The 27500-nt window shown below is 45.8% G+C and overlaps 1 protein-coding gene across 7 annotated transcripts; it reads right to left on the bottom strand.

Annotated features, from left to right (window-relative positions):
• Window positions 1-967: 967 nt before the first annotated feature.
• On the bottom strand, window positions 968-25366 carry ASCC2 (activating signal cointegrator 1 complex subunit 2). Of its 7 annotated transcripts, none has more exons than XM_010720411.2 (19): window positions 24899-25366; window positions 23271-23366; window positions 21995-22153; window positions 21505-21675; window positions 19669-19798; window positions 17663-17730; window positions 15834-15944; window positions 15383-15495; window positions 13658-13732; window positions 12996-13103; window positions 11612-11680; window positions 10809-10883; window positions 10283-10475; window positions 9520-9734; window positions 7008-7127; window positions 4047-4271; window positions 2781-2889; window positions 2174-2250; window positions 968-1689 (listed from the first exon to the last, which is right to left on the bottom strand). In XM_010720411.2, the coding sequence occupies exons 2-19, from the start codon at window positions 23349-23351 to the stop codon at window positions 1521-1523; spliced, it is 2268 nt and encodes a 755-aa protein (XP_010718713.1). In that variant the 5' UTR covers window positions 23352-23366; window positions 24899-25366; the 3' UTR covers window positions 968-1520. The 7 variants fall into 7 exon arrangements, with proteins under 7 accessions (XP_010718713.1, XP_085094454.1, XP_085094455.1 ...); XM_085238328.1 differs by having other exon boundaries at window positions 25172-25366; XM_085238329.1 differs by having other exon boundaries at window positions 25194-25366.
• Window positions 25367-27500: the final 2134 nt, after the last annotated feature.

Here is a 27500-nt window from a genome sequence, read left to right as displayed (position 1 = left end):
CAACTCTGGATTTTTGGGAAGTTGGGAAACCCAATTCCCTTTCTCCTGTGCTTTGTCATTACGAAGTTTGGGCATGATGTGCACTCAGACATTTCCACACTGAGGCACAGAGGTACTTGGCAGCAGCAGTGATCCTACAGCCCCACAGTCCCCGCCCTCTGCGTAAAACCAGACAGCAACCTCTGTGCCTACAGCGTGTGCTGCAGCGTTGGAAGGGGAGGACAGCACTAGATGTACCCTGGAGCAGTGGCTGTAACACTGCACAGCCCCAGGCTCGTTTATCCAGCACGTGGCAACAAGCACAGGCAGCCTTGTCTGCTCTACTCTGTATGTGTGCGCTTGAAAAAGCACAGAACGTGGTGGCAGGGAGATGGCGTTTGGAATAGACTAACCAAGCAAAGCCTAAACCTGGAAGTTTGTCTCCACGAGGAAAAGAGCACTCCAAAACCATGCAATGCTCTGTGACAACAGCAACCGAATGGTTTTCCCACCAGCAGTGGGCAGGCAGTCCAGGGCACAGCACAGCAGCCCACCTACAGACAGGTCATAAGGCAAACTCAAGGATTTGCACATCTCTCCACGCAGAGAGCATCTCCATCACAAAAGACAGCCCTCAGGGAAAGCCCTTTCAGCAACTAGAAATGCTGTTTACTAATAGCTCCCAGGCTTCCAAACAGCAAACATGAAGATCAGGGCAGTTCTGCTTCACGGAGTGTGACAAGCAGTTAGTGAGGAGGTGGCTCCCCAGGGATTCTGACCCTGCTATCTCCGATTTCCATGTTACTGTCAGCTTGCATTGGATACCACGAGCCTGATTTTCAATTATCTCGACTCTCAGTGGCTAGATCTCATTTCACTAAACCAACACAGAGCAGCAAACAAATTTCACCGCCTGCAGACACAGCACATTGCTGAAGCTCCTCCAACTTCAAGATCAATATAGTTCTTAAGAGCCTAAAACACCAGCTGCAAGACTCAAATCATTTATTGGCATGTTCAGTTTTCCACACACCTTGCTCGAGGGACAGAAACTTATGATACAGACTCATTCACCTCAACTCCTATGTGTGTGTCAGCAATGTGCAGCCCGAGCATTCTGCCGTCAGCCTTTGAGTCTCACTGCAGGATAAGGCATCTCAGCAGAGCAGGAAGCTGGAAGGGCTGCCCCAGGGAAGCTGTGCAAGGCCTGGAAGCTCCCCGTGGGCTGCAGTGAGGGCAGGAGGAGCCAGTATGAAAATAAAACTCTCCGAGTTATAAATAGTACAAAAAGAAGTGAATGGTGGGTGCAGCTCACTGCTGTACACGTGTCTCTTCAGACTGAGGAACAGCCACGCTGTGCAGGGAGGGCAGCTCCTCTCCAGAAGAGGCAGCCCTCCCACGGGGTGTGCAGTTCACATGGAGCTGAAGGGCCAGGTACTGGACGTGGCACCCAGCCTCCCTGAGCTAAGGGAGGGCCGAGGGGATGGAGCACAGCCGCCTCCAAGCAGAGGCCTGGGGCTGATACAGCAGCTGGGAAGTTTTCAGGAAGGAATCATGCCTTTACTCCGCTTTCTGTCGGCCATGACTCGCCGATTATGATTCGCTCTCGTGCTTTTGTTTGCTTCCTTCTTCCTTCGTTCCTGCACTGTTTCCCGGTTCTGCCCGTGTCCCTTTGTGTTCCCAACAACAGCAGAGCTGTCGTGCTTGTGCCTGGAGTACAGAGGGAGAAGGACATCACAACAAGGACACTTAAGGAAGAAAATACATCAATCCCAATGAAAGACTTGGGTTCGAGGGGTTCTGCCATTGGCTCAGCCCAGCTCTGCGGGTCTGCAGAAGCTGAGCATCACCTCAGCCCCACAGTGACGCTGTCCTACACACTGAGCACGTCAGCTAAGGCCAGCTGTTGCACAGCCCTGAAATCCCACAGGAGTCGTTCAGCTCCGGGAAGCTGCTGTCCTCCAAGCTCTGACCAGCACAGAGTTCTGCTGATGACGTTAGAGGGATTCAATGAGACAGCACAGCCAGCAGGGAAGTAAAAGTTGGGTGAGGAAGTTAACACCGTGTGGTGGTGACCCTGAGGACAGGAATGCTAAGGAACAGGTATATCCTCCACCACTCGAGTCAGCGACAAGATATTTGCTAATGACAGCAGAGCCATGGTTCCACCCCGCAGAGGGAGACACTGGCTTACCCCTTCCTGGCAAGGAAAGCCAGCCTCCTGGCTTCAGCTCTCTCCCGCAGCACAGCTGGGTCCTGAACAAAGTGGTCCTGCATGGGAAAGAAGGAAAGAGATGAGCGCTGTTGTAAGCTCAGCAGCATCCATCAGAGGGCTAGAGCAGTTTCTGCTGGAGCATGACACAGAGTCCATTCGTTATTTATTATCTGTTCTGGCAGAGCTAGTGGGGTTGGTGTCAGTGACACTAAATATAAAACCTGACAGGCTGCTTCCCACACCCCACATCAATAGCACCATTTCCAGTATATCCACGACAGCAGAGCCTCAGTGACCCTGAAAGCGTTCTGCTGGCATTGTCTGTTGATGGAATAAAGGAGATTAAAGCTCTCCACGGAGTAAGTGTCATTGCTCCAGCACGGCTAGCCCAGGAAGCAGCAGATAGCTGCACTCGGGGGACACCTCACAGTCTGCAGACTGCAGAAGTAGCCACTCCAGAAAGCAGCTCACTCTTTGAAAGAGAAAATCTGTTCCACATCATCTCTAGCAATCACTAACATACATGTGAAGCAGGTATGACATATAATAAACCTTAACGTAACTCCAACGGCAAACTAAATGTCACCTTTGGTCTTTCCTTTTCAACTTCCTCTTCTTCTTCTTCTTCTTCTTCCTCCTCCTCCTGCCCTTCCTCCTGCCCTTTGAGTCTCAGAACTTGAGGAGTTGTGAACGGCCTAAGAAACAGAACACAAACAGTACACAGTGAAGAGAGCACAGCCACAAGCACTGCACTGAACAAACCCACCCTTTCCACTCCACGCTGTATCTCTCAATAACTAAAATCCATAATAGTTAAAAAATAAAATAAAAAAAAGGTGGTGAGGGGTTGTCATTAAAATCCTGGCACCTCACAAGGAATTTCACCAGGGAAACAACTGCTTCTTTTGCTTCTACTGTCAAACCTCAATCTCAAACTCTGCCAGAAACACACTAATGCTAAAGCCCCTGTTATTTTGAACCTATGGATCTGATTTTTAGCAGTAACATCCAGTAATTGTGCCTGCTGAATCTCTAGAAGCAGAGAGAACTGAGCACCTGAAACACAGGGAAAGAGTTGAAGGTCATACTATTGTGGGTATACCACAAAAAGGGTTTAAACTGAAGTCTCACCCCACTTGAGAAGGAAAAAAAAAAAGGCAAAAGGATCTAAGAGAGCATCTCCAAAATAGAAGAGTAGAAATACTGACATCTCTGTAACACATAAAATGTAAAAAGTCACCTTCAGAAACGTTAAACCAGCTTTTAAAACGTGTCTTTGCTATCTCTAGCTCATATTTCTGGAATAAACATTCTACAAGACCCGTGTCCAACCAGCACTTTGCTTCCTAACAGCTGATTGTCTCCAGCTGTCAGTCACCGTGGAGAAGGCTGTGCAGCCCATTACAGGAGTCAGCATGAGAAACCCAACAGGACTGGCACACAGTAAAACATCAGTTATACAATTTCTCCAGTTCTGACTTTTTCTCTGCTAACCAGCCATTCTACTTTACACTGCCCGGCTACACTCCATCCATAGTATTCAAGACAGGCCACTTCCCCCTGCTGCAGGACAGTTATCCTATGAGCAGAAGCACTGCTGTGTGCAAATTTCAACGCAACGTCCAAGTCCCCTCCTGGATTTGGTTGCTGAGTTGAGGTGATGGCTGAGTCCTGCAGATTCAGCTGTAGGAGCTTGAGAGCATCCTGCACGCTACAGGAAAGCTAACAACCAACAGAGGAGAAACAGGGACCTGTGCATACATGCCCTCACTGAAAGCAGAACCCAGAGAAGTGTTGAACGGCTTTACACAACCATGTGGCAACTCCCATTAGCTGAAGCCACAGCACCTACCTCCTGCTGATCAGCTCATCATCCGAGTCAGCATCGTTTGCCCCCACTTGGTTCCCATCGTACGTGTCATCGTACTCATCCTCATAGTCCTCCCCATAGAGCTGAGCTTCTCCTGGCTGCACAGGCAGCTCCTCCACCACCACGCTGTACTGGCTGTAGCGTTCCCTCTGCTCAGCCACCAGGCGCTTGTCGTTCAGCAGGCTCCTGGTTGTGTCCTTCTCCCTCCTGCATGGAAAGGAAGGAGCAGGAACAGAAGGGCAGTGTAAAGACCTCCTCTGCGAGTTATTTTTCCCCCTGTCGTTAAGTGGATGTTGAAGCAATACAAGTCCCATCTCAAGCGTCACAAGCACTACTTCAGCATCCCTATTCCCTCCCTGATTTATAACAGGAGTGCTCATCTAGCTACTAAAATCAGCCACTCCTGGCTTAGAACAAAGTTATGTCTAAGTAGAACCCCAGCAAGATTACACAACAGATAGAACAGGAATTGGAGACTGCCACTGTCACTTGAGACAGAAGAGAAGCTTGAACAGAAGATGCAATTATACTCAAGCTGAATTTTGGCCAGGATTCATCTAACACAAGCATTCCCATGAATCCTGAATGGCAAGCTGTTGGGGCTAACACTAGGACACAGCAAGGTCCAGAGTGCCCTCCTACCCCACACTGCAGTACTGTCTCACTGCAGGGCACACACAGCTACAAACCATGGCCCAGGGCTGCACCACAGCACTGCAGCGTGGCCACACTCATTGCCATGGAGTTCAGAACCTCAGCTTACAGACGTGTTGCAAAATATGAATGGAGAGGGAAAGGGACAAAAAGTTACTAGTGCAGCAGAAATGGATTAGCACAACTAAGGAAAGGAGAACAAAGCACAGACCACGCTTCTGATCTAATGTACATCAAAGCACTGCACGTACATTTAGTTCAACCAACAATATTCACCCGACAGAAGGGAAGGCCAAGAAACAGAAGCTTGACAGAGGTATTTAAAAAGAGCCACTGAGACATTATGCCTCAGGGTGCACAAGCACTCCCTGAAATCCTGTTTTTCATAGACTCACTAAGGTTGGAAAGGACCACTATGATAATCCAGTCCAATACCAACCTATCAGCACCACACCACATCACAGCACACTGACAGCAAAGCTATAGGGAACCCACTTTCAAGCATTCACAGGACATCCTGCAGCCCTCAAAACCTAGAAGGAACTTGCACCAGCGATCTGTTTGACATCTGGATGTTATCAGAGAAACAACGTGTCCAAGGCAAACCTGCAGTGTATGAAGAATGGGCAGACTTGTCTCTAGCCAGCATTGGGAAAGTGATCCAAAGAAGCCTGACTTCCATTAAGAATCTGAAAACAACTGAACATTGTAGATACATTTGCTTCCCCTCTCTTCTATGACTCATTCTGTTCTATGCCTGAATTTAGCTGCAAAATGCCCTACAGAGCATGTGGTTAGTTCACGCATTCCTCGGCTGGGATAACATCTTATGTTGGTATTCAGCATGAGACTGAACTAAATATGCAATAATTGCTTCCTGCTGAGCTGGTCTGATGACTGCAGAAGAGCTGCAATGAAACGTTTCAGGCACCAATTCCAGGAAAAACAGTGGGAAAATGTGATAGTGCCGTGGTGTTCAGGACATGCTCTGACTTCAGCAGACAGATTCAGCCCGTGATTATGGCCGGACATGCAGAGACAGCTGTGATCACTCTTCCAGATCAGCAAAGAATCACGGATATGCTATTACATTCATTTCCCCATTCCTCTTTTTCTCCTCTTCCTGGTGTGGCTTTCTCCTTCATATTAACAGTCCCTGCCCACAGCAGCTAGCACAATGAGATTCAGCCTGACCTGGCTCTTTCAGCAGCAACAGCACCCTGAACACAGACAGAATTTGGAGAGGAAAAGATTTAAGGAGAACAAAAAAGTCCCAACCAAACACATACATGGATACAACTAGAATCAAATGCAGGTCTCCAGCTGGGCCAGGAGAACTCTGTTGCCTAGACAGACACTTGGGATTCCTGCTTATGGAATGAGGACAACTGATGGAGCTCCACTTTTGTACTTAAAGGAAAGATTATTCTCTTGCCTGGCCACTACAGTGGAAACACCACAGCACTGCTGCTGGAGAACTGCCTGCCTGTGCTTTGGGACAGAAGTCGTTTTCTCCTGTTAGCTCGATGCAGCTTTGCAATTGAAGCCTTAACTGAGAGCTCCCAGGATCACGTAGCTCAGCCTGCAGACACTTTTATTTACATTCCTTGTTAATACACACCAACATAAAGATAGCACTTAGCTGATTAGATGAAAGACTGTTCAAAAAGAATCTGAAACAAATCAGCCGTGTTATTGAGATACAGTTGTTAGTGGGAGCCAAGAAAGCAATGCCCCAGCTGAAATCAGCATGGAGGGTGGCACAGAACAAAATGCCAAGCCAGGCAAAAAGCAAAGCAAATGCCCTTCACAGCAAGCTTACGGAAGCAGGAGCAACAATAGAAGCAGAGGAGTCAAAGCTGCCAGGTGTTATCAGATTGTGGAGCGGATGGATGTTGAAACTTCCCTTGTATTTAGAACAAATCACTGCTTTATCTCCGAGTCACAATCACAGCCCAGTAGAGATGGCTGCTTTTCAGGTTCTTCAGTGTAAGTTTAGGACCAAGATGAAGAAGCACAACATTACAAATGAGCTTGGCAGAGCAGCTGCCAGCAGCGTACAGAGGAAAGGCAATTAGGAAAAACACTGAACGGAAACCAATCTCCTCGTAGTGTTCGATTTTACTTTCCCAAAGCAAAAGAGTAAACAGGTGGGGAGCATTTCTGATAAGGCTCCGTCCTGCCAGCCAATTCCTGCAGGAGGACTGAAAGAACAAGAATAAATGTGTAGGCTCGCAGGTATTTATTTCTCCTGACAGATGGGGTTAATTGAGGATGCACGATACTCACCGCTTGCCTTTCTGTATCCGAGAAACATCCACTGAATCCCTACTGAACACATCAAACTCATCATTCTGGAAAACATTGTAGCGAGCAGTGACCAGAGGCGTAGGGTCTGGCTTCGGCTGTCTGCAAAATCAAAAAACAAGAGAATGGAAACGGAGGTGAAGCTGAGGAAGACCACGTCCTCTCCTTCTAAGACCTTGGTTTGTGCTGTGGATCTTGCAGCACGCCATCATCCACACCATGACTGCAGTCTCTTCTTTGCACTGCTGCAGTACAGCCCTGCAGAACAGTTTTTCAGACTTATCTCTCTGTGAAGCCAAAGGAATTGGCAGAAATCAAAATCTGATTAAAAGAATAAGTGCAGCCGTACCCGAGAACATAAAGGGCTGGTCTCAAAATCCTGATTCAGTAAAGCCAAACTCTAAGTATGATGGATTACACTGTGCTACAAGTTCCAATAGTGCCCCGCTGTTGCATTCAGGATATTTATCTCCCTACGGCTCCTTTTTAATTCTGTCTCAAGTTCCAGGCTATGTTTGTTCAATTTGTGAGTCCAAAACCCATTGTCCTTACATTCATTTTGTTGGTGCTGTTAGCTCAGCTGGGCAGCTGAAAATGCTGCTGTGTTCACTTCTAAACTCAGCAGTGATCAAAGTTCTACATTTGCCACTGAAGTGACAGTTTGGTTTCAAAATGCAAGGGGAAAAAAAAAACCCACCACCCGGCTCTATCTTTTGGAACTGCTGGCTTTGCAGTACCAGCAGAAAAACAACCACCTTCCAAAAATCCACCCACATCATTTGCGCCCAAATCAGCAGATCCGACTCTGAGAGCATGAAGATTGTTGCAGAAGTCAGATTTTTTTTACGTCACTTCTCTGATAAAGACGGTTTTCCTTCTTTAATGCAACAATGAGGCAGTCTGCCCGTTCCTCCGTGAAATGTGAACAAACAGCACATTCGCATCCTGACACTCGGGCAAGAACTGCTGCTGCAGCACAAACACAGGCTAACAGCTGCACACAGCTCAAACAACTCAACTCCACTGTCAGCTACAATCCCTACATCCCAAGCACAACCCAGAGAAGCGAGCAAAAGCTTGGCAAGTTTGTCACAGAGCAGGCAAAAATGGATCTGAATCGCCACTTCCAGTTCATTTTTGATTCTGTTTCCCTGGCTTAACTCCAAACACAAAGCAGTCTTTCAAATACTGTATTTTACCCTACAGACTGAATTCCAGCTGAACTGGTTCCACTGAAGATGCCCTTTCCTGTAGGACAGCTGGCACTTTAACACCTATGACCCTGTCTTCTGCAGCAAAATACCTGTAGTGCACAACAACGTACTGCTGGCCAGCCCAGATTAAACCAGTGTCCCCATGGTGGAATTTTCATGGCTCTTATTTGAGCATTTAATGGACAAGTATTTCTGTCTTCCATCACAAAACATGACCAAGCATCTGCTGTGCTGAAATACTGAACACAATCACAGAACCATAGGGGTTGGAAGGGACCTCTGGAGCTCCCCAAGTCTAACCCCACTGCTAAAGCAGGTTGCACAGGAAAACATCCAGGTGGGTTTTGAGTACCTCCAGAGGAGGAGATTCTGCCACCTCTGGGCAGAGGTGCTCTGTCACCCTCGAAGTCCAGAAGTCCTTTCTCATGTTCAGATGGAACTTCCCATGTTCCAGTTTGTGCCCGTTGCCCCTTGTCCTGTCATCGGGCACCACTGAAAAGAGCCTGGCCCCATCCTCTTGGCATCACCCCTGAGATATTTATAGGCATTGATCAGATCCCTTCTCAGTCTGCTCTTCTCCATGCTGGACTCTCTCCAGCAGTTTCACGTCTGCCTTGAAGTGATGAGCCCAGAACTGGACACAGTGCTGCAGGTGTGGCCTCTCCAGCGCAGAGCAGAGGGGAGCAGTTATTCCTCCCCAGGTGTAGGACTCCGCACTTTCCCTTGCAGAACCTCATCAGGTTCCTCTCCACCCAACTCTCAGCCTGTCCAGGTCTGGCTGAAGGCAGCACAGCCTTCTGGTGTGTCAGCCACTCCTCCCACTCCACCCCAAACTTGCAGAGGGTGCACTCCATCCCTTCACTCGGGTCATGGACGGAGGTGTCAGATGAGACCGGACCCAGAACCAACCCCATGGGAACAGTGCTAGCTACAGGCCTCCAACCAGAATGTGCTACTGACTGCAACATTCTGAGCTCTGCCAGTCACATGGTTTTCAATCCACCTCACTGTCCACTCATCTATATCACCCTTCCTAAGCTTACCTACAAGTTAATCCTCCCATCCATTTTACAGTTATGTTCCCATTCTCTGCAAGTACACAATGAGGGCAAAAAGTCAGCGGCATACAGCAAAGAGAAGCTTACCCTGCAGCTAACTACCCTAAGAAAATATACATGCAACTTCTTAGAACTCCTTTGCTAGAGGTGTCTAACCATCAAAAAGAAGGATATTAATAATCCACAATATGAAAACAAAAGTGCCAAAGTCCCCCCCCACACCTTTGCATTGTTCGGTCCAGTTTATCCAAGAATGGCACCAGCTTATCTTCAAGGATGTTGTTGATCACTTGCTCTGCACTGTAACTGTACTCTTCCAGGCAGGCCAGGATGAAGCCCTCCCCCAGGTCTGGTAGCAGGTCTTTCACTTGAGAGATCAGAGAGTCCAGCTCCACCCCAGACACCTTGGCAGTGGGTGCAGCAGCTGCACCAGCACACTGTATGAACCGAGCACAGTGAGTGGCATTAATGGAGAGAAGCAGCAGAGGAGGGAAGGTAGATACACAGTAAAAAAGGAAAAGGAGCAGGCTGGGTTATCAGCATTCAAACACAAAGAATTTGAAGGCTGAAATCAGAAGAAGAAAAATCAGCTAACTGTTTATACTGCATAAGATCTATGACAGAGCTGGGCACACAGGCACACAACTGTTTTTGTCCATGCTCGAGTCAGCAGGGATACAAAGAAGAAGCCTTACATCAAATAACATAAGAATTTTGCATCTAACAAAAACATGCACATGAACTACAGTGATAAAGTGCAGTATTTGAATAAACCACAGCAACAGGAAAAGCCAACAGGAGTCAGGAGAAACGTGCTCAAAGACGACGGCAGAATGCAGTGCAGTTCTGCTCTTCATTTCAAGAAGTCTGCACTTACATTTAGCAAAGGTAAGAAATGAAACTAAACATGCAACTCCAAAAGTTGAGCAAACCAGTCCCCTCTCTGCAGACAAATGAATTGAGGACAGAGATGTGCACTGCCCACCTCATCTTCCAATGCGTACGCAGCCCCGAGCTCTTCTCCATCCTCAGTGGAGCCCTCCACCACTGCTGATGCTCCATTACATGCTGCTGCTGATGGTGATATTGGATCTTGAATGACTTGTGCTTTTTTCCTGTCTACACCTTCCCATGCACTTTCCACTGCCTGGAGGATATATGCTGTCCTGGTCTCATCTCTAAGAGAAAAGCATTAAGGACATTTCTCATGTTCTAGATGCACATATTCTAATCTCACCTTGAAACAGCTGTGTATTTTTCAGTAACTCCCAAGGCTGTGCTTCTATGGGGCTGGACCAGATGGCCTCCAGAGCTCCCTTCCCCTCCAACTCTAACCAGTCTGTGATTCTGAGATTTTCCTCTTTTTTTTTTTTTTTTAAAGATAAAATTTTCCATCTCTTACTGCCAGCCACGCAGTTTAGCCAGAGGCAGCAACAGTGAAAATGCCACCAGCATAAAGGAATCCAAGAGCATTCAGGTTTGCAAATCCCTGAGGCGAGAGCAAAGGATACAGCGTGGACGAAGCCTGTTGGAGCAGACTGACATCATCTTCAACTGGAAACAGCTCATCGTAGTCACGGAGAAATCTAACCATGCAAAAGCAAGTTTAATCAGTTGAACTACAGAAATAAATTACCTGCAGACCTGTTACATGGTGCCATCGCTGCTATGCTACTCTGACTGTCTCACTGCTCAGGTGGGAACACATACAGTCTCCCACTCAATACAGAATTCCAGCATGCATCCCCCTGGCTTTGCTTCCATTATACTGCAGCAACACTTCCCTGTAACACATCATACCCAGCTGTAACACTCCTCATGGTGTTAAGACTGTAACCTAGTGTGGCATCATATAGAAAACGTGGTTTATGATTTGAATGTGATCCGAATGTCTGCAGTGCCAGGAGGACAAGATCCAATTCCCAGTGCTGCCATTTACTTTGCATCTTCAGCATTAGCACTGAGTATCTTCCTGGTTTGGTCATCCCGGTTGAGAAGTACAAAGTAGTAATAACAGCCTAACTCATCAGGGCAGCTATGGCTAAATTGCTATTCCTCACTTTGAAGGCCTGGATTAAAGAGAGTGAAGAATAATATTCTTCAGTGTCATACAACATTCCTCCCCATCTTTACAATGAAGTCTGTACCGCAGTTTGAAACTCTCTCACAGCAGCTCTTCCAACTAGTTAGAGTGATTTCTAACTCCCAAATGCATCATAACCCCTCATAATAATGTCTCAGGCAATTCTGCTGTAAAGAATGGAAAGGGAAGGCAAGCTGCCCATCCCCATGGGCCTCTTTCAGCCACACTCACCTCCTTTCTTGAAGTACCGAAGTAAAGATCTGTAGGAACTCTTCAATATAAGGTTGAATATTCTCACAGCTGCAGAAAACAATGGCACAACAGAGTGAAAAACTCAGTGGCAAGGCCTCCACAATGCAGTCTCCACATTCTGCTCAGTAGCCAAACTAATAATACTTCATACATCAAGGCAAAATCACATTTGAAAACAGATTTTAGTCTTCGCTTTCATAGATGCTAAGGGTCAAATGGAAACAAAATTCTTTTATGGCTTTAGCAAACATTTCAGCCAGCTTGATCCAAAGCGTTACCACAGTTACAATTACAAGGCTTCTTACAGACTTACAAATCATCTGATGCCTCAGACTTGCAATAAGCAGAAAAGGGTGTGTAGTACTTTTGCAATTGCACTCTATTATATGCCTCGGGATTATATCAGTGAACCTCCCAGAAAGCATGTGCTCACTCATGCAAGAACAGATGCCAAGCAAGCTCCTCTTGCAATCTTTCTGTTATAACTCCTAAACCTTCCATTGCTGCTGATGCACCAAGTGTCAGAGCAAGGTAGAACGACCTCTGCACTGGATCAGTGTTAAGAAAATGCTGAATGGGAGCTACAGAGACCAGCAATCTAGAAAAGAGGAACAGGTTGCCCAAGGAGGCTGTGGATGCCCCATCCCTGCAGGCATTCAAGGCCAGGCTGGATGTGGCTCTGGGCAGCCTGGGCTGCTGGTTGGTGACCTGCACACAGCAGGGGGTTGGGACTGGGTGAGCACTGTGGGCCTTTTCAACCCAGGCCATTCTGTGATTCAATGAAAACTTGTCACGACTGCAGGCAAAGAGACCAGCCCAGCAGAGCAGCAACCAAGATCCATGTTTTTGGTTTTGTCTCCAAATTTGCAACACGATTTTGGGTCACTTCAGTTCTCTTATTTACAAAGTAAATAAGAAACAAAGTCATTTTGAAATGACTCACAGACCTATAGATAAGAAGTACTTCTTATTAGCTAACTACTTTCAAAATAGGAGGGGGCAGTAAAGCCATCAGTATCCAGGTTTAAAAACATTGCTTTCAATGATCCATAGCACTGCATTATTTCTAGTACAGTTTCTCTACACACAGCATTAGAATTTGCAATTTAGCCATAAAGTGAGGTTAACAAACTGATTGGACCATGTACCTTAACTCACTGTGATGGGGCCAACAACTCACCAATCCAGTACCCGTTCATATTGCTTCATCTGGGACATTCCTGCTGTGCAGGATAAGAGGCTTCTGATGTCAGCACAACTCCTACACTGTCCATTTTCTCCAGTAAATCAGAAACCAAACAAAATTTTCCCCACAGTGGTGATCAAATAACTGGAGAGTACCATAAAACCCAAGTGCCAATACCTGCTCTCTAAGATCGGCTGCAGACACACTTGGTTTACGAGGATGTGAAAGGCTTCCATCACCTTCTTCCTGGAATGTGAAATTCTCCTCCACAAATCAGCATAAACACTGCAGAGAGAGTAGAGATCACATTGTTGGTGCAAGCACAACAAATTCAGATCTTTAATGCTCCTTTCCTCCAGAGTTATACCTCTAGAGGAGGAATTTCATTAGCTGAATTCTTTCTTTGCTGTGAGGACCAGAGATGAGAGCCATTTCATACTCATTAAGGAAAATCCACGCTCTAAATGAAGTTGCTCTCGATAGGAAATTGCCCTGACAGCCAGACAAATGATAGATCAAGTGCACCAGCATAGCCTGTGCTTTGAAAAACAAGGAGATCCATCTACACAGAGATATCATTCATGTTTTCACACTTTGTTACAATTCGGATGCATTTCCCATCAAGGTTCTTCTTAGACAGCACTGAAAGAAATCATTAGTCACCCCACTGCCCAGGAAAATTTGGAATTAGAAAAGAAGCTGCCTCTTCAGAGCTCTCTGAAGCAGCATAAAAAAAGATGGAAAAGATTCTGCAGTGGTGGGCAAAGCAGCATGAAGTGCATTTTTAACTAAGCCCTGCAAGAGTCAGATTGAAAAGGCAAGTCTTCAGAGATATTTACCTGTTATCTTCATAATGCCTCTTCTTAATTGCAGACTCCAGCTCAGGAATTGCCAGCTCATAGAACGATGCCAACCTGTAGAAAGGGGCAACACGACAGTAACTGGCAATGGATGTTTCCAAAATCACTTGCTAGAATACAAATCAAATGGTTTATTTCATTAAGCTCTCCTCACTTGCAATACTCATTAGCATTATTCTGTTTTGTTATTTGTTCCATGAAACTGAAGCAAGGTAATACACAACAGACAAAAAGCAGCAGCCTGAGGAAGCCATCAAGGTATCTTTGAAGATGGAGGCAAAGCAATGTAGTTGAAAAGCACCTTCCTGCTGCACACAACAATATCCTCAGCTGAGACTGGCCTCAAAATAACATCCAGCACTGCTTCATGAGCTGTTACTCTACTTTGCACAGAGCTGCTCCATCAGCAACATTCCATCCACGTCACATATTAAGAGGCAAACACGTTAAATGAGCATCCTTGAGGCAAATGTAACAGAAGCTGGTTGATACTTTTAGTCAATGAGAGAAACGACCAAGTGCCAACAGATTTGGAATCAGAGAGGTTTCAAAAATAGGACATGCAAGTCAGTCTTCCCTCCCCACACTCCAAAGACCCAGTAAGCAGTCCATATTGGAAGTCATAAAAATGTTGCTGCTGACCCATTGCAAAGATCAAGAATATTTTAGCATGTCTCTGACATCAACAGCAAAACTAAAAGCAAAAGGCTTTACTGCTCTGAGTAATCAAGCATGTAAGCAGTGCTGCTTGCCAATTGAAACAGCCACCAGCAGTCCACCAATCTGCTCTTCTCTCAATAACCAACTTGACATCTAAGAGGAGAGAAACCCACACAACCTGGAGCAGCAGCATTACTCAGCCTGTGGTCCATAAACCACGGGCAGCTGCAAGACTTCAGAGGTCTGCAACGTGGTCAGAAATAACAGTAAAAAATGAGTTCATCTGCACTAACAAACACATAAAGAAGGGGAAATAAGGACAATAAATTAACGTCTCAGTTGGTGCTACACAAAAGAGGTTGTGGCAAGTCTCTACCAGAAAATCCTGCGGCTTGAAACACCTGGGGCAAGCTGGGTAAGCATCACTCAAGGACTTGCAGTGCCTGTGGGAACACCCTGCTGTCTGGTCCTTGCGACCATTCTGGCTCCTGCCTCACTGCATTGCAAACTAGAGCTGGTCAGGGAATTAGCTGTCAGCCCATCTGTGGCAGTGCTGCCTTGTTATCCATTCCCACGAGCTCAGCTTTTGCCAGAGCTCACTGATATTCTCTAGCATAAAACTTAGGTCCAACATCAAGCAAGAATACTTCTTCTAAAACCTGACAGAGGATCAGTTCAAAAACCTTCTCCTTCCCCTTCCTTAAGTCCTATGGCAAGAAACTCTTTCCATCTGCAGCTTTTTCTGCTCGTCCCTCTCCATCCCTTCCAAAGGACACTGAGTAATGTTCAAATGGGATTTGAAATTGCCACGGTTGACTGGCTCATGGGCAATGATGAAGGTAAACACTTAGCAGAAACTGCAGACATCTCTATAATAACTTGTTTTATTTACTAGGAGCCTGCATGTTCCCATCAGTCCGAATCTAGCACTCTTCAGTTGCATTAAATCTGAGCAATTAACAATGAAGGCACTGAGGCAAGATCCTGCTGAACACTCAGTATTTCTAATTGACCAAAATAAACTGTCAGCAGCCCAAGATGTACCTGTAGCAAAACTCGTGTTTTTGAAAGGTCTGGCAAGCCAATGGGAAGACATCAAGAAATGCCCAGAGTGTTGTGCAAGTGTCACACAAGTACAGCACAATATCCTTCAGCTCCTGAGAGAGAATGAACAATCAGTGAGAGGAAAAAACCACACGAGCTTTCCTAAGTACACAGTATAATCCACTCTGACGGAATGCATCAGATTCAGGTTAAATCTTTTTCTTGACAGCAGGATACGTGACACAATGGATGTGCTTGAAATGCACAAGAGCAAAGCAAGAAACTCACGTTGGAAAGGCTTTATCATCAAGTCATATGCCAAGCAATGAAACAATGACATGTGCTGTATGAGCTGTTTGGGAACAGAATGACCCTCTGTGGTCTCAACGCTGCACGGAGCATTCAGTTTGCAGGATGACAAACAGAACAGTGCACAGAGCAATGGTTCTACCTGGAGGGGCATGTTCCCTGGGGTCACATTTACTCTTTCTTCCAATTTCTGGGGCTCAGCAGAGGCTCCTTCACACTGCAAGCCACACTTATGCAAAATATTGTTGAACACCTAGATCAAGAGAACAGAACAGTGTTGAAACACACAGAGGAAAGCATTGGGATGTGCCTTATCTTACTAACAACCACCTCTGTGACCAACTTTGCAACACGTGGCTATCTCCATACAGCAGCACAGAGTTGTATGATGAAAGCTGCAACAGACTCTTGCAGGTAACAGCAGAAGGACCACAGCACTTGTGAAACCCCACGAGAGCTACAAGCAGTTCAAGTGCAGCTGTGTACGTCAGTGGCTTTGAGACAGGGACTGCAGCTACAACACACGTCACGTCCCTAGCTATGCAAGAAAAGGTCTAACAAGGCCAACACTGGGGGTCACCTGGGATGTGATGAGCCCTATTAGCAAGGGAGCAGTGGGACAACTTAGAAGTCAACACCACCACATGCTTATAAGGTGGTTCCAAAGCCCTCCCACCCTCTCCTCTGAGGTTAGCAGAACAGATTCTGGGGCTCTTAGATATAATTGAAGAATTCCAGGAGAAGCTGACAGAACTGGGTTCAAGATTACTAAAAACCTTTGGTGTGGGTTAAAAGCAAATCCCTTCCAACCTCAACCATTCTGTGAAATTTTCTACATTGGTAGCTTTGGAGATTTGTCAAACCCTCCTCCCCCAGGTATGTGAGAAGCTGGCTAAAAGTACCAGAGTTACATACCCGAGGTTAATATTACTGTCCCACTGGGCACAAACACTCCCAGACCTGCAGGGCTATCAACTTCTTTCATCAGCAGGGTAAGTAAATAGTTCAATGGATCAGTGATGATGCATTTTTTGAACTGTTACATCCGTACATGTGAGATACACTGCTATTACTCTGCAGTGGTTACCAAAACACACAGTAAAGAAACCAGTGTTCTGCAGAATAACTGTTCTGATGTGCTACAGTACAAACAGCAAATGGAATCTTTGCTGTCTTCCTCAGTAATTCCTTTGAACGTCCAGCCTTGCAGCCTAGAATATTTTTAAAATGTGGTATCATCTCTGAAATCCAGCTCCAACAGTTTAACATACACAAAGAAAGGAGAATGTGGGCTTTCAAAAAGCCAGGTGTCATTATAGGTGTTTTCGGGTAAGAGATTTTCTGCCTTTGTCTATTTTAGGTGAGTTTTTTGAGGGCATAAACATGACATTTTCAGGGTACAAAGCTGTCAAGGCACTTTGATTTCCCTTTCAGGTTAAATGCAAATCCTGCCTACAAAGTCTGGGGAATATACAAATTGCTTATTAAAATGAAAGCTGAGACAGAGAGAGATGCCAAATATCTTTTGTAAGGCACAGCCCTTCCAATAGATTTTCATTTGCTCCCAAGAACCTGCAGCATTAATGCCAACCCATTCCACTCTATCAAGCCTTAGCTACCTCTCACAGTCATTATTTTGTTGTTTGAAGTTTTAATGCTTCCCCACTCAGGGGGAGATAAGAAGAATAGTTACTTCTTGTTTAAACAGCCTAACAAATTCCTTGAGATTAACTGGCAAGAGAATGCCAGAAGCTGAAGAGGGGTAACAGGAATTAGTCATCAAGCCATAGTTTTAGATAAAGGTTCAAAAACTACCTGACACACTCGAGCGTAAGTAAGAGAGGATATAAACTAAAACAAATACATCCTGCTCGCCTACGACCACATTTGCTCTCTCCCTCCTTCCCTCCCTCCCTCCAAGCTATGCCACATTTCCAGCTGAAATCCAAGCCCTGAGCAGAAAAGCAGTACCTGGAGGACAGTGGGCAGAGTTTCGTCCAGGTCACCAAAGTAACTTGGCTGCTGAGTGAAGATATTTTCTGAAAAGGGAATAAGACCACTTCCCATTAGTTCAGACATGTCAACAAGCAAATTTACACCAGAAGATGTACTCTTATTGCTGACACCCCTCGCCCCCTCCAGCTATGGTTAATAACCACATCAGGAGTTGGGCACAAGCTCACACACAGTGCCTGCTCCTCTAAAGTCGTCCCATCAGCAACCAGAGGACTGGAATATGCTCATCAGAGCAGAGCAAACGAGATGGCAGATGATTCACACCTGAGGCTGAATGGATGAATAATGCAAATACCATCTCGAAACATTCCGAGTTCTTTTATTTAACAACTGGAGTTGACTTTTAATTACTGATAACAGTTCGGCATACACTGGAAAATATTCTGTAGGATATTTCTTAAAGGTAATGAGGCTTTAGTAATACCTGCTATTACATTACTAGGACTTCATTATCTTTACAAAATACTCTACTGAGTAATGGCATGCCATAAATCCCGAGCAGGGAAGCACAGAGGCTGCCTATTTTCCTGTGAATTACTGTTCTGACTGTGAAAATTAACAGAGTTCTCCAGCAAGGACAGAGCAGGGCTAAGAGTTATGAGACAGGTCTCAGAAAAATTTATTCCCAGAGAAGAACCTAAAGTTTACCAATTTATGAATTACACAGCAGACCTGCTCCCATCATTACGCTGACAACATAAAGCAAATAATCAGGTGAACAAATTGCTGGTCACCTGCATACAGAGTTACTGCATTGCACCCCAAAGGATATGGATAATTCAAATGAGCTTTCACACACTTGGGTTTTCTTCAGAATATTTTAAGACACAGATAATTTAAACTTCACATTTGAAAGGGAACTATCCACCTTGTCATGCTTTCTTCCCTACCTCCAAGGCCTGACTGCTAGATTTAGAGTGAAAGTTACAGAAAAAGACAAAGGGATTCAAAAATTGTAAGCTTCTAAGTTTTCCTGGTCTGGAAATATGGCTGTCATGTGATCTCTCTACTGCTTCTCATGCTAGTCTAATTGGAAAAGAGACAAAAATAACTACCAAAGAGAGGAAAAAGTTTCATTACAGGAACTGAAGACAAACTGGGTTAGAATTTAGGAAGATCTCACTTAATCCAAGGTCGGTACTGTTCCATTTGTGCTCGGGTGGATGTTAAAGATCAGAGGTAGTTCCCTTGCGAAGGGAGCATGGGACAAATACAGAAGCTAAGCCAACATGCCTTCTTCTTCATGCAGGTTCCAGTGTCCCCAAGGCTGAGACACTGCTTAACATGCACTGGCCACAGCGAGTGACTGTGCAGAGATATCTTGGGATAAGCACTGCTTGAGCAACGCTCCGAAGCACCTTGCAATTTGAAGGCACTATTTTATCAAGGTCTGCATTGAAATTTCAAGTTCTCCCACTTCACAGACCAGTAATTACTTCTTGTTGCACATTTCACTCAGCTCCCAACTCTGGGAACGGAAGCATCCACATGAACACTTGGACTGTGCCCCACCTCCTAACCCCACTTCCTTTCTGCCCAGAAATGCAGTTCACTGCTCCTTTCATTCTCGTGCAGGTTTTGCAAAGCCCTCCCGATCCTCTTACCCAGCGGTTGAGGACTTATCTAACTGGCACAAGGAAATAACTGAGCCCTGAGCAATGCCTAGCATCTGGAGTCCAGCTCATGACAGCTATGCAGCCGGCCACAAAGCACTTCTTGGCATAAATGGAGTTCATAAGGAGGAGAAAAGAAGAAAAATGTCATCTGATCCAGAAACTGCAGACTACTGAACTACTAGAAACTACAGCTGCTACTAAACTGTGGGTTCTAGTTGTTTTTTTTCCAGAGTAGTATTATATAGAACGTAGTAGTATTATATAGAATGGCAGGCAAGAAGTGGGGTATTGCACACAGTAAGAAAAAGCTAAAATGCAACAGGCTGTTCTTTGGCTTTAACTAACCAATCATCTTCTGGAGCAGGGGACCATTTCCCTTTCCAAAAAGCACACAGAGATCCAGTATCTTAGGGATGTCGAACAGGAAATTGTTGTAAATAATTTCTCCAAAGACAGAGGGAGTGATAAAGTGATCCTACAAAGAAACAAAACATACACTTAAAGAACAATCTGGATATTACTTAGCAAGAACTGCAGTTTTTACCAAATGTCATTGTAATACATCTCTTGAATGTGCCCTAAAGGTTCTGTTTCACAGGAGGCAGCACTGGCCATACATCAGTTTTTGCAGTCCCTTCTACCCCCACACTCCCAGCTGTCACTGTCACCACTCCATCCACACCACTGACTTTGCACCACTGCTTATGGGGGTAGGTTGTGTCCTGAACTGAACCAATCCAGCTAAAGCTAAAACACAGGGCTGTTTACAGTTGGTTCAGTTCCCAGACCTGGCTCGCTACTGGCCAAATAAACAGCTGGACTGGCACAAAAAGGGCTCAGCTCAGGAGGAGCAATGAGTAGCCAGGCACAGGAACAGTTCAACTGGCACTGAAAAAGTACCCATGAAATCACACCCTGATGCTATTGGTATCCTGGAAAAGAAGAACGAAGGCATCAAAAACATTGTGTCACTGTCTAAAAACAGGAAAAAATAAAACAACAGGAATTGCAGCTCTGTATCCTGACTGCTAAAATCTGCTTCCAAAAGACATTTATAATATTCAAGGAATTTCTTTTAAAACTATAGATGACAAAAAATTCCATTGTTTGTGACAGCAGGAAGCAAGCAAGCTGAAATGCAATTTTCGTGTCAGTGGTTTTCAGCAGATCTGCCTAGGATGGCAAATGTTTTCAATCTCTGTGAAAGGCAGAACGCACATTGTCCCTCCCAGAGCAGCAGGACCAGGCTTTATGCTGGCTAGGTTCAATTTCTAGAACTGCTGCTGACTGCCTGCGTGACAACAGACTATTCATTCTCTTCAAATTACTCAACTATGAAATGGTTTCAGATGCTTGTCTGCCTCATTGGGGTGGCAAGATTTAATCAGACCCTGCAATGAAAGGCACCATAGAGGTGTCGAGTACTTTTGCTGAAGCAGTGCCAGCTGCAGGCTCCAGCATTCCTTTCACTTCATTCCCTCCCCAGTCCTCCAGTTCCCACTCCAAGACCTCTCCTCAACGTCCTGACAGTCACCAGTGTGATAATCAAGGCACCACCACTACGTAACACACACTGAACCAAGGAAGATACCAAGGGAGCAAGTGGTAAAACACAGGGTGCCTCATCCTGCCCAAAGGCCTTGCGAAAATTCCACAGCTGCCCATGGGAGCTGCACTCACACAATGAGGGATGAGTATGCCTTTCAATTATGATGCCAAGAAAATAGTAATCTGGAGTAATTTCTGTGTATCCAAAACACAGAGAAAGTTCAAGCAGAGACAAGTATTAGCACAGATGACACAGGGCTGCACTGCAAGGTAAAGTGGGATTGAGAGAGTGAAAACCTGGCTCCCGGTGGCCTGAGAAGCCCATATTCCACGCAGCCACAAGGGCCAACTTGCTCTTTTTCTCTAGTCACACTGATGCATTGTGGCACCACATGTTTCTAACCTGCTATTACTCAGTTGTTTGCCTGGATCTCCCTCCTAAGAAATCATGGCATAGTTCAGATGCTTCAGCTCTGAGTGGTTATCATCTCCACTCAGAGCAACACACTGATAAAAATAGCCAGAGAGGAATGCAGCTAGGGCACGCGAATAAGAAACGTGATTAATTTCTCAAATTGCCTTTTTTCCAAAGCTATGCAGCCCGCAGTGCCTGCAAGGCAAAGCAATATTCACCTTGGACTCCTTGTGAGTGGACATCCTTAGGAAAGTCAGAAAGACGCCGCGGTGAAGACGCTTCTGCATGTCACTGACCTCTGGCTGGCAATCCAACAACACGTCGAACTTGCGAGGGGCAAAGCACAGGTAGGAATCCAGGCATTTCTGAAGTGTCTCATCAAATATTACCTTGTGCAACAGAAGGCAAGAAAATGGAAAGAAGGGAACACCACACACTCATAGGTCACACTCACAGTTGAACTGAAAAGCACACCGAGACAATTCAGAGTGCTAAGTGTCTATCTATCCATCACACACCAACTCTTAAAATTCAAGTCTACAAGAAAATATTACTTTCTTTGCATTCTACAGTGCAGTAATTCAAATTCTTGATAAACAATGTAATAAGCATAAGCAAGTCTTTATGATGACGATTTAAAACGCGTGGCTTTTGGAAGCACCTACACCATTCATGTTTTTTCTCCAGTGTCCACAAAACAACCCTCACCTGGCACCAAAACTTATCATGAGGCAAAGCCAGAAGCCAGTCCAGATCATCTGCAATGAATTTTGCTCGCTCCAAGAATTCTTCCACTAAGGCAGGGTCTCTGACAACAGGTGGCGGTCTGTATAGCACAAAAGACCGATCTGCTTTTATTTCTGGGTGCTGCAGGAAGCCAAAACACTGTATTAAAACCACAGACCAAGTGGCAGGAATGCCCAGTTGCCATCTGCACTGCTGAATTTTTGGAATCTGACAGAAAAATGACACGATAATACAGTTTGCCATTCAGTTCTCTGCTAACTTCCCATTCTCTAATACTCAAAGGCAGCAGATTAGTGAGTTCACAACCTTATTTTTCAACTGTATTTTCAGACCTCCATAATTCAGCAGATGATGTTACTTGTACTCTGTTAACAAAGCCTTGCAAAGCAACCCTCCCACACCTTCAAACCAAACAGCAGCAGCTTGAAGTCATGCCTTTAAAATGTTGTCTGTGCCCTCTTTTCCCTCTGAGCTGGCTCTCAAACAACATTCCAAGAAGTCAAACCAACATGACCACCAAATACAGAGAAGAAACTCTGCTACTCTTCACAGGAGCTACTGAATAGTTTGCCCAAATCCCCCCCCCTACAATGAGAATCATGCTGCGTAACAAATAGCAGCCTTGAGCTCTGCTTCAGCCCACACAGATGCCCAGGGTAATCTGAGCAAGCCAAACCAACAGCAGGCCCCACTTCAGCAACACCCCCAGGAGAAGGCTCAGCATGATGCCATCATGTTACTGGGAGAAAAGGATAACCGTGGGTTTCATTTTTGTGCACAATCTTGAATGTTCCTGTGTAACAGCACGGGCATGCCATTCTATGTGCCAGACAAGCACAAGGCATAGATTTCCAGTTTGACCCTGTGGTTCCAACCCGAGATCACAGGGCAGTCACAGGACACAGTAAGTGGAGGAACCATCCCAGTGCTGTAACTCAGAGCTACGCCGCACACAGCTTGCAAGAGCCCCCACTGTTAATTGGGCTGTTCTTTGAAAGAGTAAGGAGTTCAAGGAGAACACAATTTATTGTGGATGTTGAACACGGTATGCTTTCATTTATTTATCACTAAAAAAAAAAAATCTCAGCTAAACAAATGCATTAAAACATGAAGGAAAATCTATCAAACAGGGAGACTGTTCAAATTTCACCATATCCTGAACTAACACAGCCTTCAGCTCGGGTTCCAGTATATGACAGTTATTTGTGTTTAGCCTTCATGAAAAAATACAGCTCACCAGTGCAGGTAAGGTTCTCAGCTTCCCTGTCTTGGGATCCTTTTCTGTAAGCTGGAGCTCATCCAGTGGCAGCGCTGGCATTGTGATGACTTGTGACTGTCGTCAGCAAACAGAAAAACAAAAGCAGCACAGGATGTGTTTTACAAGGTCAGTCAATCAAAAGCATAACAAAACAGGTGGCAGCCTTACCAAACCACAGACACACTGAGGCTGGAAATAACTTCTGCAAAGCAGTTTTTACACCACCCAAATGCTGAAGCTTCAGGGAACACCCAAGAGCCAGCTGCATGGGCCTTGGAAGAGGCTTGTAACAAACACAGTGCTACACTTTCATTCCTGTTTCTTACTGAGAGGCTGCAGATATCTCAGGCACAACAAAAAGCATTTGGGGACATTGTTTTAGGGGAGCTTAATGTTTCAATCTGGTTATTGCGGAGTCATGCTGAACTATCTGCTCCAGCAGGCTGTTTGAATGTGTTCTGCCTATCTCCTGACATCACAAGCTAAGGAGGCAATCTAAAGCCTCGCATTCTCCTGTCCATTTCCCATATGTGCTCATGGGGACTGTATTTCAATTGTCAACAGCACTTTTAGGCTCAGAAATATTTCAGTTAACTCTGAAATTAACTGTGAGTCAAACCTTCTTCATCCAATAGAAAATATGTGATAGAAAGTATGTGATCGTGTGCATTGGTTCAGGCATTAACACAAAATGCAAACTGCAGATTAACACAGCTTTCAAACTGTTGAGGGTTCTACAGTGATGTCAGTGAAACAGTATTAAAAAAAATTACATGGTGAAGATATAAGAACCAAAATCTCATAACATGTATTCCATTTTATTCACATTGCCTGGGCAGAACAGAAGGTAACAGGAGTGTCCCAATAGCTGAACAACACTGATTAGAGAGCAGTGTCACAGTTTGGACACAAAGTGAAAGAATCATGCCTCTGGAGCTAGAAAATGGATTTTAGTATAAATTACATCATTATTAATATTTCAGAGGCTTAAGAAAAATAGGAAAAAATATACCAGATCAATGCTAACATTGCAGAGCATAGAAAAGCTGAAATAAATACTTTATTTGGCCCTTATAATTTCTAGAGTCATTTTGAAAACTTCACAAAGAAGTGAAAATTTGCAATATGGGAAAAAATATCAGGTGCCTCATTTTGAGCCTGCCAAATCAGAAACAGCTTGTAAGAGGTGGGGTCCCAACCAGAAGTTTGTTCATCTCAAATGAAGAATAAACCTGAGCACAGAGACCCCAGCTTGGAGAATCACTCCAGATCTCTATCACACGATCTCTTCACAAGAGTTTTGGCTTAAACAAACAGATTTTTTGGATCTCGGGGAAGATTCAGGTTGGATATCAGGAAAAGGTTCTGTTCCAGAGGAACAGGGTGCCCAGGGCAGCAGGCACAGCCCGAGCTGCTGGAGCTCAGGGAGTGTTGGGACCCTGCTCACAGACCGGTCTGATTTTTGGGTGGTCCTGTGTGGAGCCAGTGGTCTTTATGGACACCTTCCAATTCGGGATATTCTATGAATCTACCTCGTGATTTCAGGCACACAGCATAGAAGCCCTTAAAAAAACAAAACCAAAACAAAACACAAAACCAGAACACACCAAAACACTTTCACCAAGGAAACACAACAGCAGGTGTTCCCTGCTCCTTGCTCCAGTGCCCACAGAGGTAGGGGACAGAGGACACACGTATCGCTCGGAGGAGCAGGCCGGCCCCAGCAGCGGTCAGCCAAGGCCTGCCGTCCTCCGGCCCTCCTGCACGCAGCCCCAGGCCCCTCCCGCTGCACCTCAGAGGCCTCCAGCCGGCCGGCCGGCCTCAAACACCCCAGCTGCCGCCAAGCCCCCAGCCGAAGGCACACAAGAGCACACGGTCACCCAATCCCATAGCGGGCCCAACCAGCTCGGACTCCCCGCAGGGCCCCGGCCCCACCGCGGTCGCACAGCCCGGGCGCTGCCGGAAAAGGAGCGGCTCCACCTTTCCCCAGCCTAGGCCCCGTTACCGCGCGGCCACGTCCAACCGGCACCGCACTTCCGGAAACAGGAGGCGCTTCCGGTGCCGGCCGGAAGTGCTGGGGGGGACGAGGCGAGCCTCCAGGAGGCGGGGCGTGCAGCGCTTCAGCGCAGCGCGGGCTGCACGGAGCTGCGGGTGCTGCGTCCCCAGTGCTGCTCCAGGCAGGGGCTGGGCGCTGGGCGGCCTGAGCTGGTGGGGGCAGCCAGCCCGGGGCAGGGGTTGGGGTGTAAGGGCCCTTCTAACCCGACTGTGCTGTGATCGTACGAGAAGTGTTTGCGGTGCAGAGCAGCGCAGTGCAGAGCCCTGTGCAGGTAGCAGTGGGAACCAGGTTCAGGATCCCACCGATAGCGTGGCGTTTTAAAAAACGTGTTTTGGATACAACTTGCAACCATAATGTTGTATTTTAAGGGATGATAACTGCACAATGCTGTTGTTTTTCCTCTGAAACCACCAGCTAGGGCAACCGGTCACCCTTTAACAAGGCAGGCCTGCTAACTTATTTCTGCAGGCAGATGGAATTACGCACTTGAGGCAAAGGACACAGAGCAGCGAACCCCACGGGACAGCTGAGCCCGTAAGCCAGCAATCCCCACAGTCCACTCACTGGACTCCTTTCAGTTTTGGTTTCTGCTGTTCAGGGAGTTTACTGGAAATCACCAGATTGACACTGCAGGACAAGGATAATTCTTGTCAATAAATACAAGCTCAATTGCTCTCGAGAATAGATGGAGAATAGATTACGTTAGTCAAGTTTACAGCACTCTAAACCCACAGAAATCAGGCATTCTTGGGATGAAAGACAGAACAAGTGAGGCATTTAAAGCAATCGACTCACTATGCTAGAGGTGCTTCACGTATCCCAGCTCCCCTTGACTGCAGCAGTCTCCTCCAAAGCTCCAGAGCCCACTTTTATACAAAGCAACCTAAAATGGAAACCACATCATGCCCTCAGTCACGTGGCTAATTAGGAATGGGACTGTAATGAGGTTCTAGCTCCCAGTCCCCCAGTCCAATGTGCTCAGAAACAGCGAGCAGTCAGCACTTTGACTTGCCATCCTATTTGTAACCACATTACGGCTGTCCCTGCTCCTGTGTGTCACACGTGGCCAGAGGAGAGAAAAGGGAATGGGGTGGACCTCCAGTAGCCCCACAGAGAAAGCTGCCTGCCTGCCTCTCTCCCCTAATGCTGCCATGTTCAGTATTTCCTTATGAGCAAGCTGGCATTTTCTCTCTAGAAAGAACGCAGCACGGAGAGGTTGTGTTCGTTTCACATTCCGCAGGGTACAATTGATTTGCAATTTAAATGTCATGGCAGGTTGTCAGGGAGCCTGCAATTTTAGCCAATCTTTCACCGTACCTTCTGAATTACTAATTTTTAAAATGAATTATTTATTATTTTTGTTTCTCAAACATCACCTAGACGAGTCAGGCCCTCAGGCTGAACCCCAGCATCAACGTGCTCTGCAAAACACTTATCAGAACAAAACTCCAGTAATTATGTCAGATTCAAGGTTTGCTCCGATTACTTAGTGGAGGATAATATTTGGCAACTGAAGCATGATTCCTTTGCAAAGGCATCTGTTTATTTCTCCTTCTTTGCCAGCCTTCCTCCAAAGCACCGGTGGAAAGCCTCCAAATGACTCAGTGGGCCCAGAGTCTGTCATCAGGCTGTTTTGAATCACTTTTTATTCCTCTTTTTGGTGATTTTTGCTGCCGTTGCCTTATTGATTGTGTATTAGGCACTTGATTTCCTAAAGCGCTGTGAACTCTTGGAGCTCTGCCCAAAATATTGGTGCCACTATGTGTGTATAACTGAGTTTTGCAATTATATGCGTATCATTACTTGTACAAATTAAATTTTAACTGGCAAGCAAATAGAATTTCTATTCATATCTGTAATCTCAGTGCAAATCTGAGGGAAAAGCTTTCACTTGCACAGCTCCCAGCAGTGCAGGGTAACCACTGCCTCTGTCGCATGGAAAAGAAAAGCACTGGAAACAGCTGGGAAAAGAAGACTGCAGGAAAATCCCTCTTTCACAGTTTGCTCCATAGTTAGCTTTGGATCAGATCCTCAGCGCAGAACTCCTCCAGACAAGAACATCTTGGAAAAGCTTTTCTTAAGAGGGATCCTTATTTTGATATGATTCATGGACAGGAGGAAGTTGTTCAGTGGTGGATGAAACATGAAATTAT

The sequence above is a fragment of the Meleagris gallopavo genome, chromosome 17, assembly GCF_905368555.1.
Source record: "Meleagris gallopavo chromosome 17, MGAL_WU_HG_1.1, whole genome shotgun sequence".
In the NCBI taxonomy this organism is placed as follows: domain Eukaryota; kingdom Metazoa; phylum Chordata; class Aves; order Galliformes; family Phasianidae; genus Meleagris; species Meleagris gallopavo.
Note: the sequence above shows the minus strand (reverse complement) of the source record. Positions and strands in the feature narration are given on the sequence as shown.

Excerpts from the sequence above, each read along its gene's own strand:
- ASCC2 (XM_010720411.2), bottom strand. The coding sequence starts at position 23,351 with ATGCCAGCGCTGCCACTGGATGAGCTCCAGCTTACAGAAAAGGATCCC. Across the intron at positions 21,676-21,994 it reads ATGATAAGTTTTGGTGCCAG|GTAATATTTGATGAGACACT; the intron begins GTGAGGGTTGTT and ends CTGTTGCACAAG. Across the intron at positions 17,731-19,668 it reads CCTGCTCCAGAAGATGATTG|AAAATATCTTCACTCAGCAG; the intron begins GTTAGTTAAAGC and ends TTCCCTTTTCAG.